The sequence below is a fragment of the Hylobates moloch genome, unplaced genomic scaffold, assembly GCF_009828535.3.
Source record: "Hylobates moloch isolate HMO894 unplaced genomic scaffold, HMol_V3 SCAFFOLD_3, whole genome shotgun sequence".
Taxonomy (NCBI): domain Eukaryota; kingdom Metazoa; phylum Chordata; class Mammalia; order Primates; family Hylobatidae; genus Hylobates; species Hylobates moloch.
In genome coordinates, this window is record NW_026652278.1 from 72,365,976 (window position 1) to 72,381,091 (window position 15,116).

Sequence of the window (15,116 nt, forward strand, 5' to 3'; positions counted from 1 at the left end):
CAAAGTGCTGGGATTAAACGTGTGAGCCACTGTGCCCAGCCAAAACATGCCTTTTTGACCTCTCTTGCACATGCAAGTGGACAATGAGATGTAAGTTTAAGTCACAGGTTAGGGCTTCCAGATAGCTGCTGAAAGAGGCACGCTCAGCTGAGGCACACTTCTGCCTTACCACCCCTTCCTTCCTCCTGCTGCCTGAAACAGGGACGTGATGGCTGCAGCTGCACTGACAGGTGGTGACCGGGCAGATGGAAGCCACACCCCATAGATGTGGCTCTGAAGATGGCAGCACCCCCCGACCAAGCCGAACACACAGGTTCAGACTTGTGCACAAAAGCAAAGGAAGACTCTCGTTTCTTTAAGTCCCTGTTGTGGAGCTCCTGGATCCACAGCAAACCCCATCTGGAGAGCTCACTGGAAAATGAGCTCAGCCACTTGCCTTCAAAGAGTGGAATGGAGTCATTGGAAAAGGCATCCAAGGCGAGCAGGTCTTTCCCATCCTTGGACCCGCTGCGTTTGTGCTTGTGTTTCCTCCGAAAAAAGGACCGGCGTGCAGCCGCTGACAGCGTCTTTGTGGCGCTATTGTCATCTTTGACTTCAGACATGCTGAGCCTCCTGGAGAATTCTTGGTCCATCCTGTGGCACAGGGGACAATGCTGGGCAGGGCTATCGAGACCCTGCTGCCCTGCCCTTCCTGCCCTTCCTGGTGAGAAAAGCAAGGGTGGGCCAGGCACCAGGCTCCCCCCACACTCCTTGGCAGGTCTCAAGGTTACATCTCCTCCCACGCCCCTGGGAACCCTCAGTACATGCTGCGGGGGTGACACAAACACCAGCACCAGGGCAAGCTCTCAGAGCAGGCGATTTTTTCTACTACAGCATATTCAGCTCAGTGTCAAAAGGAACTGCTAGGACAGCCTTCAATTGGTGACATGACAAGTTACGCTTCCTGCCATAGAAGGGAAATGATGCAGGGATGCAGGCTGCCTCGAAAACACAGTGACAGGAGCCAGATGAAAGGCCACACTATGCAATCCCATCCACACAGGAGTCCAGACAGGGAGACCCATGGGTACCAAAAGTAAAGCAGTGGCTGCCTAGGGCTGAGGGCTGGGTGGGAGGACAGTGGGATAAGGGGCTGACAGCTAATGGGTCTGGGGTTTGTTTGAGGTGATGGAAATGCTCTAAAATTAATTGTAGTGGCGGCTGCACACACCTATGAATATGTTGAAAACCACTGAATGGTACACTTTGAGGGAGCAGCAAGGCATGAGTATCTCCATAAATCCATTTTTCTAAAACAAGTTATGCCTTCTGACCCACCACTGTGCTCTATACAGCACTGACTCACACTAGGAACAGCTTTTTAGACCAGCACTTTTGGCAAAATGTAGAGAGCAGAAGCTAAGATAAGAAGCAGAATCCCTCCTCCAGCAGCCCTGGCCCCAGGCCCCTCCCATGGGACAGCTCCATGGCTGGTGGCCCTCGGCGACCCCTGCCCCACCCCGCCCCAGGCCCGAAGAACACTTACACATATTTGCTGGGAATCTGCCCCCGCTGGATCTTCTGGGCATTCTCGTCTAGCTGCCAAGCCATCCAGGACCCGAACGTGCCCTGGGGCAAGGTGTCATCCACGTAGAGGATGTCATCCTTCTTAAAGCTCAACTCATGCTCCACATCTGCCAGCCGGTCGTACAGGGCCCTGGACCACAGCACAGAAGGAAAACGATCAGGCGGCTCTGGCCACCAAGGACGAACCAGGTGCCTTCTGTGGCCAGGCCCCTAAGGCTGCCATTCTGCTTTGGGCTGTCTCCAAACTTGATCAGGAATCGCCGAGGGTGGTGATTCTTAAAGTGGGGAGCCCTATGTTTTACATAAAGGGGCAAAGACTGCTTTTGCTCCCCTAACACTGAGGGCGCATCCCCATCAAAGAAGTCACCATGATCTGAGGCCATAACTTCCCTTTCCAGGTGCCCTTTCCCAGTTGCCTCCCTCCTCAAAGCCCAGGCCCAGCCCCTGGTTCCTACAGACTGGGATCTCTCTAGGATGGAAATATGTCATCTTCTACCCTAGAGACAGGGAGTTGTACCGCATCAGTGTTCTTATGCTTTCTGTGATCTTGGATCTTAGGAAATGTGAAGAAAGCTCTGAGCTCCTCCTAGAAAGCCTGCTGCCATCCCTAAATGCCCACAGCATTTCATACAGTAGTAAGGGCACTGAAGATGCCTGGAAGTGTGTGTACACTGCAGAGGGATCTGCAAACCTGGCTTGGGAGACACCAGAAAAAGAGGAGCACAGCACACACGAAAACGGGGCTTGACTGCCTCCAAATTCTCCAGGCCTCAAGCCCTAAAGAGGGAGCCCATCTGGTTCTTTAAGCCCTAAAGGGTTGTTCTAAGTCACAATCACCTCACCATAAATAAGCGTGCAGATTGAGTGTCAAGGAATGATGATCATGGCCCCAGCCTTGGGGGGCAAGAAACAGAGAGCCATTCACCAGGAAGAGGGTCTCCAGCGAAAGCCTCTCCTCTGGCCCCAAATCTCCCACCAATTCCCCAGCCACTGGTACCTGATGTAGAAGCTGTCACCAGGCAGGCCCTTGGCCTTCGTGAACTCCTCGGGGCGGTACTGCACCTTCAGGCGGATGCCATCCCTGGGCTTCAGCATCTCCACGTAGACTTCCTCCACTGTCTTGTTCCGAACGTCCAGGCTGCCATACTGCCAGGGATGGGGGTGGATGCATCAGAAGGCAGAAGCCAGGGGGAAGCTTGGGCACCCGAGAGGGGCCAGTGCTGACCATACGGCAGAAATTCAACATCCCTCCTTAACTGAGACTCTGGCTGCCTCCCCTCTGCAGGAAGGGCTGAGTCTTCATGGTCTCCCCAGCCTCCAGGTCCCGTGCATGCTCCCTGGACACCAGGTCCTCTGCCAAGTGGCTGCCCTGCCCTTGATAGCTTATCCAGGAGAAACCCTGCTCTGGTGACCAGCAAGTCTGGGCTTTTCAGAATAGGGACCTTCCTCTTGCTGATGCTGCCTGTGCTTTTATTTATTTATTTTCTGAAACAGGGTCTCCCTCTGTCACACAGACTGAGTGCAGTGGTGCAATCACAGCTCACAGTAGCCTAGACCTCCTAGGCTCAAGTGATCCTCCCACCCCAGCCTCCAGAATAGCTGGGACAACAGGCACACTCCACCACGCCTGGCTAATTTTTTTGTTTTGTTTTCTGTAAAGATAGGGTCTCGCTATGTTGCCCAGGCTGGTCTTGAACTCTTGGGCTCAAGTAATTCTCCCACCTTGGCCTCCTAAAATTCACAGGTGTGAGCCACCAAACCCAGCCCAACTTGTGCCTTTATATTCTCACAAACCATCTCCCCCATGAGGCAGGAGACCACAGAGAAAGACCATCCTCTGTCATCAGAACAGAGTCCTGCAGCTACACCACCTGAGGGCGAGCACCTCCTGGTGCCCAGGGCCTGAGCCAAGGCTCTGCCCTCGGGTTCCCTCTATGGCCTGCCTGGCTTCACAGGGACCTCCTCAGAGGGGCTTGGCAGGATTCTGGGTTTACAGGGATTAAAAATCAACCCTGGCCAGACACAGTGGCTCACGTCTGTAATCCCTGTACTTTGGGAGGCCAAGGCGGGTGGATCACCTGAGGTCAGGAGTTTGAGACCAGCCTGGCCAACGTGATGAAACCCCATCTCTACTAAAAATACAAAAAAAAATTAGCTGAGCATGTTGGCGCACGCCTATAATCTCAGCTACTCAGGAGGCTGAGGCAGGAGAATCGCTTGAACCTGGGAAGTGAAGGTTGCAGCGAGCTGAGATTGTTCCAGTGCACTCCAGCCTGGGTGACAGAGCAAGACTCTGCCTCAACAACAACAAAAGTCAGCCCTGATTGGCTCACCAGATGAGAGGCTGTACTCCTCCGTCTTTGGTGCCACCTGAGATGGCAGCAAGCCCACTGTGCAGGTAGATGGAGGCCTGGCCTGCTCAGCAGCTCAAAACTCACCTCCAGGATGAGGTCCCCTGGCACGAGGCCGTCAGGACCCTTGGCAGGACTGTCATCCTCCACCTCGGCCACAAACACCCCATGCAGGTTCCCACCACATAAGTGCACCCCAAGCTCCAGCTGGGACTTTTTGATGAAGACAACGCGTGGCTCCAGGGTCTTCTTCTTGGCATCTCCCACAATCCTTTCAGGAAAAAAACAAAGTTCCTCAACTGTGCACAAGGAGGAGGCACAAAAAGACAAAGCAGTGGCCAATGTCCTAACTGCTTTCTGCCTGCTTCTTGGGGTCTCAGAACCACAGGGAGCTGAGAGGTGGCCTCTAGTTCTACTGGCTCGGCATTCAGGGCAGGATGCTAAGGTGCACTGGAGATGAAGGCAAGACCCCAGGTCCAAAGCCAGTTGGGGTGGCAGTCAAAACCGTAAATCAGTGCCCCTGCTCCCAGGCCCGGCTATCAATCTCATGCCTTAGAGATCAGGATGGCCTCCCTCCCATGTGGATCACACTCATTTTCCTAACTTAGTACTTCCTAAGGAAAGGTAAAGTTGGCCTCACTGTCCAGAGCACAGAAATGCATTCAGCAAATGTCTACGAAGCAGCTTCTATAGACCAGCAACTGCTAACTCGTGAAGAGGGGCCCCTTGCCATCAAGGCACTTACAATCAAGGGAGGAAAGCTGAAAGTAAGCTGCTGAACACATGGAGGGAGTGAGATGGGACAGCGATGGAAACAGATAAAGGGGGCTTCAGGGGAGACGCCAGCACGGGAGGAAAACCTGGCAGCAGGTAAGTTCCAATGTGACAGACTCTGGTATAGAGAATGCAGAGCTGGCCTCATTCTGTGAGATGCTGCCCAGGGCTTGGTGAAGGCCTCTCAGTTCTGGAGACACAGCTCCTCCAGGACGGCAGAGTGATCATGTCACACCCTGGCCTGGATGGCCCTCCCTGTAGCCCCAGGCCAGGCTGGATGCTGTGCAGCTCCCATAGAGTTCCTTCCTCCTCCTGAGTTCTGCTGCTCCCTCGGCCTGGACTTCTCTTTATGCCCACCCTTGGCTCTTGCCTGTCCTGAACACTTTAATCCAGCTGCCACCTCCCCTGCCACCTCCCCTGCCAGTGATCTTCCTGCCTGCTCTGCAGCGGCCAGCAGTGCCCTCCTGGCACCCTGACTGTGCTGCACATGCCCAGCACTGGTCTGCCACCTCGTTGGGGGAAGCACTGTCATGGGTGGCCAGAGCCCAGGGCTTGGCTGGGTGATGACTGTGGGAATGTGTCCGAAGACAGACTCAGAAAGCAAGTGAATAAGAAAAGGAGAAGAGAAAGAGAAGATGCAGGGGAAAGAACAAGTCAATAGAAAACAGGAGAAAAAGAGAAAGGAAAAGAGAGAGCAGGGAGGGAAAAAAGGAATGCCGTGCTCCCGGCCCAACTCCTGAAGACCTGGTGTGTGGCCTGCAGCACATGAGGCCAGCTGCTCAGTGCCCATGCCACTTGGAGAATGTGCTCAGCCCCACCCAGCTGAAGTGGACACAGGGAAGGCTCACAGCAACATCTGCTGACCTGGAGCTGCTCTGCTTGGCTGGGGGGGTGCTAGGCCCCTCATCCTGCTCCATCAGTGGGTCAATGACACAGGGATGCTCCGGGGTGGTGGTGCCACTGCCCTGGAGAGTGGAGTGGGTACCGGCAGGGTCCAGGTGTGAGCTGGAGACGGAGGACAGGAGGGATAAGGAGCAGTACGAAGCCACCAAGAGCCACCCCGGCTCCTGTGGCAACTAGGTCTGAGCTATAAATGGGGACCGGGTCACACAGCCCTGCACCCTGTGCCCTAAGCAGAGCAGACACATTAGAAGCCTGGACCCATGATATCCACCTGTCCTCTCCCCTCCACCTGTCCTCAGCTCAGGGGCCCTCTCCAAAGGCATCTGGCCTCAGAAGCTGTGAGCGTCCTGTCCCTTTTCCTCTGCCTGTGCATCCCATCTCTCCTGCTGAGCTTGTGGCGCAGCACTGCAGGGCGTGCCTCCCCTTCTTTTCTGCCCTTCGACCCACAGCTCAGGGGCAGATACAGACAGGTGTACAGCATCTGCTCCTGGACAGGGAGCCAAACACTTTGAGCAAGAATCCACCCCTGGGGCCACAGCTCCTGGCTACCACGGGCCCCTGCTGGTCAGGGGGACCACAGCCATCTGTTTCCACACCCCATTTCAGGAGGAGATGGCCTCTCTATATATGCCCCTTTTCCAAAATCCAGGGCTGGTCAACTCTCTCTTTAGCAGCAGTAAGATCCCCAGAACTTACAGCTGGCACCCTGGGTCTCCCTGCAATGAGCGAAGTGCTGCCGCACCCACCTCTCCACCCCCAGCCCAGACGGCCCGGGGAGGCCCGTGCTCACCTGGACCGGGAGTGGCTGCTGAGCTGGTGCACATGGGGGTTGTACTGGGCCAGGATGGTGATGGTATCACACTGCTGCCCAATGATGAGCCGCGCCTGCTGCTCCGTGGCGCTCCGCAGGTTTATGCCGTTGAACTGGGGAAACACCAGGATGGGCTCAGTGAGGGGGTCAGGGCTGTGGACAGGGAGGAGGCCCTGGGGACTTGGAAGCACTGCTGTTCCCTAGGAGGAGGAGAGGGGGAAGAAGTGCAGGTTTCCATGGGCGCCATGCAGGAGGGCAGCTCCCTCTCACCTCCAGTAACTGATCCCCGTACTCGAGGCCGGCCTGGTGAGCGATGCTCCCCACGGTCACCTTGGAGACGTAGATGCCGCCCTTCTCTCCACTCACGATGGAGATGCCCAGCGGCTCTGAGCCCTTCTGCACCTTCACGTGGCGTGGCTCCTCCACATAAGGCCTAAGGAAAAGTCAAAAGTTTCGGGGACTCAGGGTCAAACAAAAGGGTTGGGGAGAGCCTGAGCTCTCCGATCAGGCATATGATCAGACAGTGCAGAAAGGGCCCCGAGCCTGGATGCTCCCATTGTGACACAGCTACATGGGGACACGGTGGGCCCACCTGCGTGACAAAGGATCACATTCCCACAGCCTCACGCAACACGAGCACAGCACACCCAGACACGCAACAACCCAGGCCAAAGACACAGAGAACGGTCCGTGTGAACTATAAACACTGATACACGCGGATTTTCATTACAGGAGAGCAGCTGCCCCACAATATGCAATTACAAACTCCGGGGGGTCTCGAGATGCCCTCCGAGGAAGAGATGGCTCCTGCGATGACATTCCATCCTAAGGGGGGCAACAGAAAATAATCCAGTTTTATGTTTACTGGCTACACAGAGTGATGCAAACTGGTCACGGAAATTAAGCTGCTGCAGACCCAAGCCTTTGTAAAGGGAGAAGGCTGGGAGCAAGGCTGCAGCCATGCACTTGCTGCCCTGGGGCTGTCCAGTGCACCCAAGGGCGCCGAGGCAGGGGCTCGGCAGGGAGCCTCTGGGCAGGCCAACCGCATGGTGGAAGACCTGGGCCTGGTGGCCACGGGCAGCCTCAGAAGAGATCTGTGGTGGCAGAGACATCTGGAAGGTGACAAAGGTTAGAAAGAACATAAGGGACGCTCAGAGGAGAAAGACAATCAGAGACACCCGGAACATAACAGAAAAGACAGTCGAGTGAGGCGGAGCCTCCTGTTGGGACTTCACGCCACCCAGGGCTTCGTTCCTCCAAGGTATGGACACCTGAGATTTTCCTCACAGGATAAAACCATATAACCAAAGGCTGAGGGGGCCAGTCCAGGTCCCCTCTACTGCACATGGTCGGGATAGATTCTAGCGGGGAGGTACCTAAACAACCCCACCCCGGCCACCTGGAGGCAGAGCAGCTTCCCACTTGGCAGTCTCAGCCTGTGGCCCTATGGCCCAGCCCTCTTGGGAAGGGGAGACTAAAATTCTTCTTGAGTTGTCCCTGCTGTCTCCCACCCTCCAAAGTGTCCCCACTTCCCAAACTTGCCCACTCTGGAAGTCCTCCCTTGACCCTCCAGCTCAGACAGATCCACCCCAGCCTACACCCACGGTCCCTTCCGATTCAACACAGATTACAGCCCCGTGCTGTTGAGAACTGCAGAGCCCTCAGCACACAGCCACCCCCACATCACCCTCCTGCCCCAGCCTTAGATGATGAAACAGAGGCCCAGAGCAGAAAGAGGTCCACCTCCGTACAACACGTGTATCACAATAAAGGAGCAAGCAACTAAGTCACAGCAATAGCCACCCAACAGAATGATGATCTGAACCAGGTTCCCAGGTTCCAGTGACATGCAAAGACGTAAGGGACACACCACAGGGTGGGGAGGCCCAATCGGCATCATTTCACTTATATTTATCTGCATCTGCAAACAAAAGTATGCGTGGATTTATGCACAAGGAGGCTTCTTATGCAGGACATTACCCAGTGTTAACAATGGTGTCTCCAGGTGAGGGGATCCAAGCTAATCTTTTTTTTTCTTTCTTTTTTTTTTTGGAGGCAGATTCTTGCTCTGTCACCCAGGCTGGAGTGCAGTGGCATGATCTCAGCTCACTGCAACCTCCACCTCCCGGGTTCCAACGATTCTCCTGCCTCAGCCTCTCAAGTAGCTGGGATTATAGGTGTGCGCCACCACGCCCAGCTAATTTTTGTATTTTTAGTAGAGACAGGGTTTCACCATGTTGGCCAGGCTGGTCTCGAACTCCTGACCTCAGGTGATACGCCCGTCTCAGCCACCCAAAGTGCTGGGATTACAGGCATAAGCTACCGCGCTCGGCCAGAGATAATTTTTACTTTATAGTCTTCTGAATGATTTGAATTGTTTGTAATATGCATAGAAGTTTTCTCTAAACAATAGCTGCTTCTCAAAAGAGGTTATAAACTATTACAAATAGCTAAAAACATAACATTAAGGGAGATGTGATTATGTACATAAATAATGAAGCATGTAATGTATATATATATTTCCAAAGGGTAATGGCAATTGAATCTCTTGTTGAAGAAATTATCTGTGACTTTTTTCCTCTTTCTACTTTTCTGTTTTTTATTTTTTGAGACAGAGTCTCGCTCTGTCACCCAGGCTGGAGTGCACTGGCACAATCTCAGCTCACTGCAACCTCCGCCTCCCGGGTTCAAGCAATTCTCCTGCCTCAGCCTCCTGAGTAGCAGGGACTACAGGTGCCCACCACCATGCCTGGCTAATTTTTGTATTTTTAGTAGAGATGGGGTTTCGCCATGTTGGCCAGGCTGGTCTCGAACTCCTGACCTCCAGTGATCCACCTGCCGCGGCCTCCCAAAGTGCTGGGATTACAGGCGTGAACCACAGCACTCAGCCTTCTTTCTACTTTTCTATGTCCTCGATTTTCCATAATAAGTATAAAATACTATACTTCAGAATCTGGGAAAAGGGGCTATTTTTAAAAAGAAAGCTGTTGCTCAGTCAGGTCACACATGTCAAATTTCATCTCCAATCGGATCCTAACCACCATGAGGGCAGGAGTCACTCACATTTTTCTCCTTCCTGGAGCAGGTCCTGGCTCTCCGTGCCCTGTGGGGAGCTAAGGGAATGCTTGGCAGTGGGTGGCAAGGCCCTTTCCACGACTGAAAAACCCACTTCACTTGGGGAAGGTCCCGTCCTCTCCGTGGCCAGGGCCGGGGCTGAGTAAAACAGGCCAGCATGCTCCTTCGCGTGCCACATGGTAAGAGCTCCATCAGCATTTCCTCTGAGTTATACCCGATTCCCCTATTGGGGCCAGGCCTCTGTGTTTTGGTGTCCTTCCGTTACCCCTCAGGTTCTCTGGTTTGTTGCCTTTTAAGTTCAGATTTTCAAGTCAAATATAAGATTTTCTCTGGCTGGGCGCAGTGGCTCACGTCTGTAATCCCAACACTGTGGGAGGCCGAGGCGCGCAGATCACCTGAGGTCAGGAGTTCAAGACCAGCTTGACCAACATGGTGAAACCCCATCTCTACTAAAAATACAAATACTAGCCAGGCGTGGTGGTGGGCGCCTGTAATCTCAGCTACTCAGGAGGCTGAGGCACAAGAATCGCCTTGAACTTGGGAAGCAGAGACTGCAGTGAGCCAAGATTGCACCACTGTACTCCAGCCTGGGCGAAAAGAGCAACACTCTGTCTCAAAAAATATATATATTTTCTTAACATAGGGCCCACCCCTGCTGAGGCTCACAGCTACAGAGGCCTCAGCTTTCTGGATTCAAATGAAAGAGAGTATCTGTTTTTCTTTTGGTGATTAAATAAAGGTAAGTTTATCAGAGCTCTTTAAGATCTACAATCTAGACAGTAGCTGTTAAATATAAACACAATCTAGTAAGTTCCATCTAGGGGAACAACAAAGAGGGATGTGTGTGCACAGTGTGCAGGGGTGATGGATTCCATGGAGGAGGTGCCTCTGGACAGACAGCAAGCCTACGGTCAACCTGAAACCTAAGATGGACCTGCATTCTAAAATGAACCAGTACCAGTAAAAAGCTAGGCTGCACATTTATGCTTTCTTCCTGTGTATATTTTATTTCACAACAGAAAGCTTCAAATGAGAGGGAAAAAGCAAAGGGTAAGAATGAGTCCCGGTGCCAGCTGCTAACCACGTGGCCACAGGTCTGTCACTCCAACGTCTGGATCCAGTTTCCTAAACTGTGAAACAGGGATAACAATAATGACACTGGCAGGGTCCCTGTAAGGATCTCGTGACTTAGCCACATGTAAAGTGCTTGAACAAGGGCCCAGGAAAGTGTAAATGGTGCCATGATGGCACAATCACCGTCAGGTTGTTTCCAGCATCATCTACTGTGAGCCCACTTGGCTCCCTGCCTCGCCATCCACACACGCCCCACCTCCCTGCATCCAGTGCCCCATGGCACTTACTGGTGACACCAGCAAATGCTGGGACACCCAAACTACTCCTGCTGCTTCTACTAAGCCCCTTCCCTGCAGAGCCCAGGCCCGCTGCCGGGATGCACACTGTCCACTGGTTTACCCACGCCACTGATGACCGGCCACGCTCACCTGTCCTTTCTCCGCTCCCCGAGGGACGCGGGGTTGACAGCGATTCTGGGCAATGTGGAGGCTGAGGTCTGGGACTGGCTACAAGAGGACAGGGTGTCGATGTTCAGGGGTGACTGTGGAGGAGTGCTGCATTCAGAATGTGACACTGAACCTGCAGAGAGGAGTGGGTAATGCCGGTGTGAACTCCCATCTCACTTCCCCAACAGCCAAGACCAAGAGGCAGATGCGATCCAGACACACAGCTCTATCCCCACTGCATCACATAGTCTGGAGCTCAGATGCTAGGCTCTGCGTTGCCCTCTACCCCCCACATCACCAGGCCTACTGCTGGGCTCAGTGAATTTTTACTGACTGACTGAGATGACTATGAAGTTCTCAGCTAAGCCCAGAGACTCCACCATGAGGAGTCAGACCGCAGGAAAAGCAGGAGAGATGGGAGTGTCAAGAAGTCCTTACCTCTGTCAGAGCCCACGACATTCCGCGGATATCTTGGTGTTGATGGGATTTTAATGCGTTCCGCCTTGAACTGCAAGTTAGTCGAAGAACCTATTGTTCCATAAGGCAACAAAACTTCAGGCCTCATGGTTAAACACCACCCTGTCCTCCCTCTCCACCAGGCTACCAGTTAGGATGATAAATGCAAAGCTGCGCCCTGCTGTTTATTCCCGAGGGAGCCTTGATGTGGAACACTCAAGAAAAGCAGACGTTTAACATTTATCTCAATAAACTGTGCAGGCCCAGACTGCTCCAGAACAGGAGCGCACAAGTCTCACTTGCAGCCATGGAACAGCAGCCTAAGAGACACGGCGGCTGCTCCATCTTTTCTCCCCAGCGCCAGAGTTCCCCAAGATCTCCATGAGCTACCTCTGTCCGACTCTCCGCTGGGGTTCACTTTCCATACAAAAATGTATGAAGAGCCATCCAAAACAGTCCAGAATGAGGCCAACAACCTCAGGGACACAGAGCAAGGCTCCTAGTTGAGGGGTCACCTGAACGACCATAAGGCCCCCGCAGAAAGCGGAAGGCGAAAGCAATGGCTCTGACAGCAGCATGGGCATGGCTGGCCCATGAAGGAAGCAGTCCTTCTCAGTAGAGAAATGAGCTCAGTCCCAGGAGGTGACAGGAGCTAGTGTGGGGAGCCCACCCGCAGATCTGGACATTAGGATGCAGGCAGAGATGAAAAGCTTGGCACCCTCTGCAGCACAAAGTCCGAGTGGTGCAGTTACCGAGGCGGGCGCTGGAGGGCAGTGAGTTGGACCCATGGGTGGCTCTCATCTCGGAGTAGTCGCTGCAGGTCCTGTGGCTCAGGTCCAGGCTCAGGCGTCCCTGGTGCTGGACACTGCGTAAAAACAAGAGGTGAGGAGTTCGGGAGGAGAACCAGGAACAGATGTGGCCACTGGGGAGAAACACACAGACCAGCCAAGGCTTCCCAAGCGGGCAGAAGGGAGGCCCAGGAGCCACTGATTATCAGCCGAGGATAGCAGGCTGCCCTCAGCCACTCCTGGAGGTGGCATCCACCAAGGGCCTTCAAGCAGTAGAAAAGGCCACACACATGGGGCGGCCAGTATCATACCCACTCCAGTCATAGGGTCAGGATTAGGCTCACTAGGAGGAAGTGATAAAAAGCAGAGGCTTTGCAACCTGGGTGGTCTCGGGGAGGGGGAACCTGTCCTCCCAGGAAGTGGGTAAGGAGAGACAAGATGGGCACAGAGGACTTTGGGGAGGGGACCTATGTGCCTCACTCGGGACAGCGTGCCTAAGAGACTGGAGGCAGAGCAGGGATCGCCCACATCAGGCTGCCCTGAGGCCAGGCCTCAAGAGCATCTTTTTCCGGCTATGTAATGAGGTGACATCTCTTCCCTGCTTAAACTCTCCATTGGTGTCCACTGTCCTTAGAATAAAATCCAAACTCTTTATCACAGCTGCAGGTCCCACAGGGTTTGTGCCCTGTGACCTCAAACCTCTTCTTGATTCGCTGCTCCTTTCCCAAGCTCCCACCACTGTGCCTGGGTGCCCTGGCCTTGGCACCGATGGCCCTTGTCCCTGGAGGCTCCAGCCCAGGTCTTGTGCAGCTGGCCTCTTTCATCCTTCTGGTCACAGCAGCATCCCCTCTGCCGCAGGGCCCTTCCTGACCACCCACTCTAACTTGCCACCCTCTTCCAAGTCACAGCCCAGCCTGTCACCCTGTTTGACTGCCTTCATAGCCTCTCGGCACCATCTGATATCACTTCATTCATTTTTTTTCTGTCTGCCTCCCACATTTGAAAAACCACACCACATGAGCTAGAAGCTAATTTGTTTAGTTCAGCATTGTATCCTCTTATAATTAGGATAGACCAAGGCATGTAGTAGGTGCTCAAAAAATATCTGTCAAATGAATGAGTAAGAGTGGCCTAGAGCCAGCCCACCCTCTTATGAAGTACCAGTTTCCTCATCTTCAAGACAGAGACAGTAATAGGACTTAGCCCATGAGGGTGCTGTTGATTCAGTGAAATGATATTCATAAAGGTCTGAGCACAGTGGCTGGGGCATAAGCACTCAAACATCAGCTGCTATCACTATCGTGTCCTTCCAGTACCTTTTGAAACCTTGTGCTGATGAATTCAGAAAGCAGCCCTAAGGCTCCCTTTCCCTGTGGTGCTATAGTCAGTCCCCTCCCAGGCAGGCAAGGAAGCTTCTCCACCAATGAGCCTCTTTATGCGCCGTGGTTCCATGTCCAGGCAGGCTTGGGCAGCTGGGGTACAGAGAAGCGTAGGGTCCCTTCACATACCTGGGATGCAAACCCTGGGAGCCAGCATCTCGGGCCGCAGGTGGAGAGCTGCAGGGGCCGACCCTGTGGCTGCGCACAGTGTAGATGGGGTTCCGCAAGATGGAGCTCACGGTGGTGCTGGGGGTCAAACTCCGGGGAACAGTGCCTAGAAATGGGCTTGGTGAGAAAAGTCGCCCCAAAGGACCCGGCCAGCCCAGGACTTATACAAGCCTTTTCCCTGTATCCCAGGATGCAGCTGCAGTCTTTTGGGAAAAGGACTTGGGAGATGAGTTTTAACCACCAATTCACAGTGTGGCTGTGGCTCCTGGCCTGTCTCCATTTGTAAAAAGGGGGGAAGTCTCTTTCATGCTTCCTATTTCCCAGGTTGCTATGGGGAGAAAGCATTTTGACAAGCTGAGACATGTCATGGCTATAAGACAAAACATCCCAGACAGGGCAGCACTTCCCAGTTCCCTGGACCTCAGGGCTGAAAACACATGGCAGCTCTCTGAAATGCTGCCTCCCCTCTCCCTGGAGACTAGGCATCCCGAGTTTACACCGACCCTCAGCCCCAGCCCCTGGCTGGCTGACTCACCCACAGATGGCCTGCTAGGGTATAGCGGGGGGTTGCTGTGCCGGCTGGAATGCCCAGGCGAGTAAGGTGCCCACTCCTGGAGCTCCGGGGAGAGTTCTCCACTGGCTGGGACACACTTCTGTTCCTGCAGATGCAAGGGCAAGAGTGTCTGCTAGAAAGAGTGGAGCGTGGCCAGGCGCAGTGGCTCACACCTATAATCCCAGCACTCTGGGAGGCCGAGGTGGGCAGATCACCTGAGATCAGGAGTTCGAAACCACCCTGGCCAACATGGCGAAACCCCGTCTCTACTAAAAATACAAAAATTAGCTGGGCATGGTAGTGGGTGCCTGTAATCCCAGCTACTTGGGAGGCTGAGGCAGGAGAATCGCTTGGACTCGGGAGGCAGAAGTTACAGTGAGCCAAGACTGCACCACTGTACTCCAGCCTGGGTGACAGAGTGAGACTCTGTCTTGGGGGGGGGGAAACAGTGGAACGCTTGGGCAGCTCTGCAAGCCAGTTTCTGCCCCCCAGGAACCAGCTCCTCCCACTGGGGCACAGAAGCGGACAGCTGGAGAGAAGTGCTGCCCATTCATGTTGCCTTACACATCTGCAAGGAAGCAGCTTTACTTCAGAAGAAAACCACAGAGAATGAATCTTTCACATAGAGATCACGTAAAAGGTGAGAATGCACACATGCATCAGGCACGTACAACTCTGCCCAATGTGCAGGGCTGTGCGAAGCTCTTTGTCCCCAGTGAGCAGTGTGGACTGCTGCCTGAGATGCTTTCCACAGTTCCCAGCAATCTCACCC

At 53.9% G+C, this 15,116-nt stretch overlaps 1 protein-coding gene across 1 annotated transcript in view; it reads right to left on the reverse strand.

The window, feature by feature from the left end:
* DLG5 (discs large MAGUK scaffold protein 5) overlaps positions 1-15,116 on the reverse strand; it is a 135,586-nt gene that overhangs the window by 15,605 nt on the left and 104,865 nt on the right. Inside the window, exons 16-27 of the mRNA XM_032141144.2 lie at positions 14,327-14,450; positions 13,753-13,897; positions 12,209-12,321; positions 11,439-11,528; positions 10,983-11,133; positions 6,676-6,838; positions 6,385-6,518; positions 5,556-5,696; positions 4,005-4,188; positions 2,564-2,712; positions 1,526-1,696; positions 437-633 (exon numbers count right to left, since the gene is read on the reverse strand). Of these exons, the coding sequence (XP_031997035.1) occupies positions 437-633; positions 1,526-1,696; positions 2,564-2,712; positions 4,005-4,188; positions 5,556-5,696; positions 6,385-6,518; positions 6,676-6,838; positions 10,983-11,133; positions 11,439-11,528; positions 12,209-12,321; positions 13,753-13,897; positions 14,327-14,450 (1,762 nt within the window). The remainder of the gene's footprint in view (positions 1-436; positions 634-1,525; positions 1,697-2,563; positions 2,713-4,004; positions 4,189-5,555; positions 5,697-6,384; positions 6,519-6,675; positions 6,839-10,982; positions 11,134-11,438; positions 11,529-12,208; positions 12,322-13,752; positions 13,898-14,326; positions 14,451-15,116) is intronic.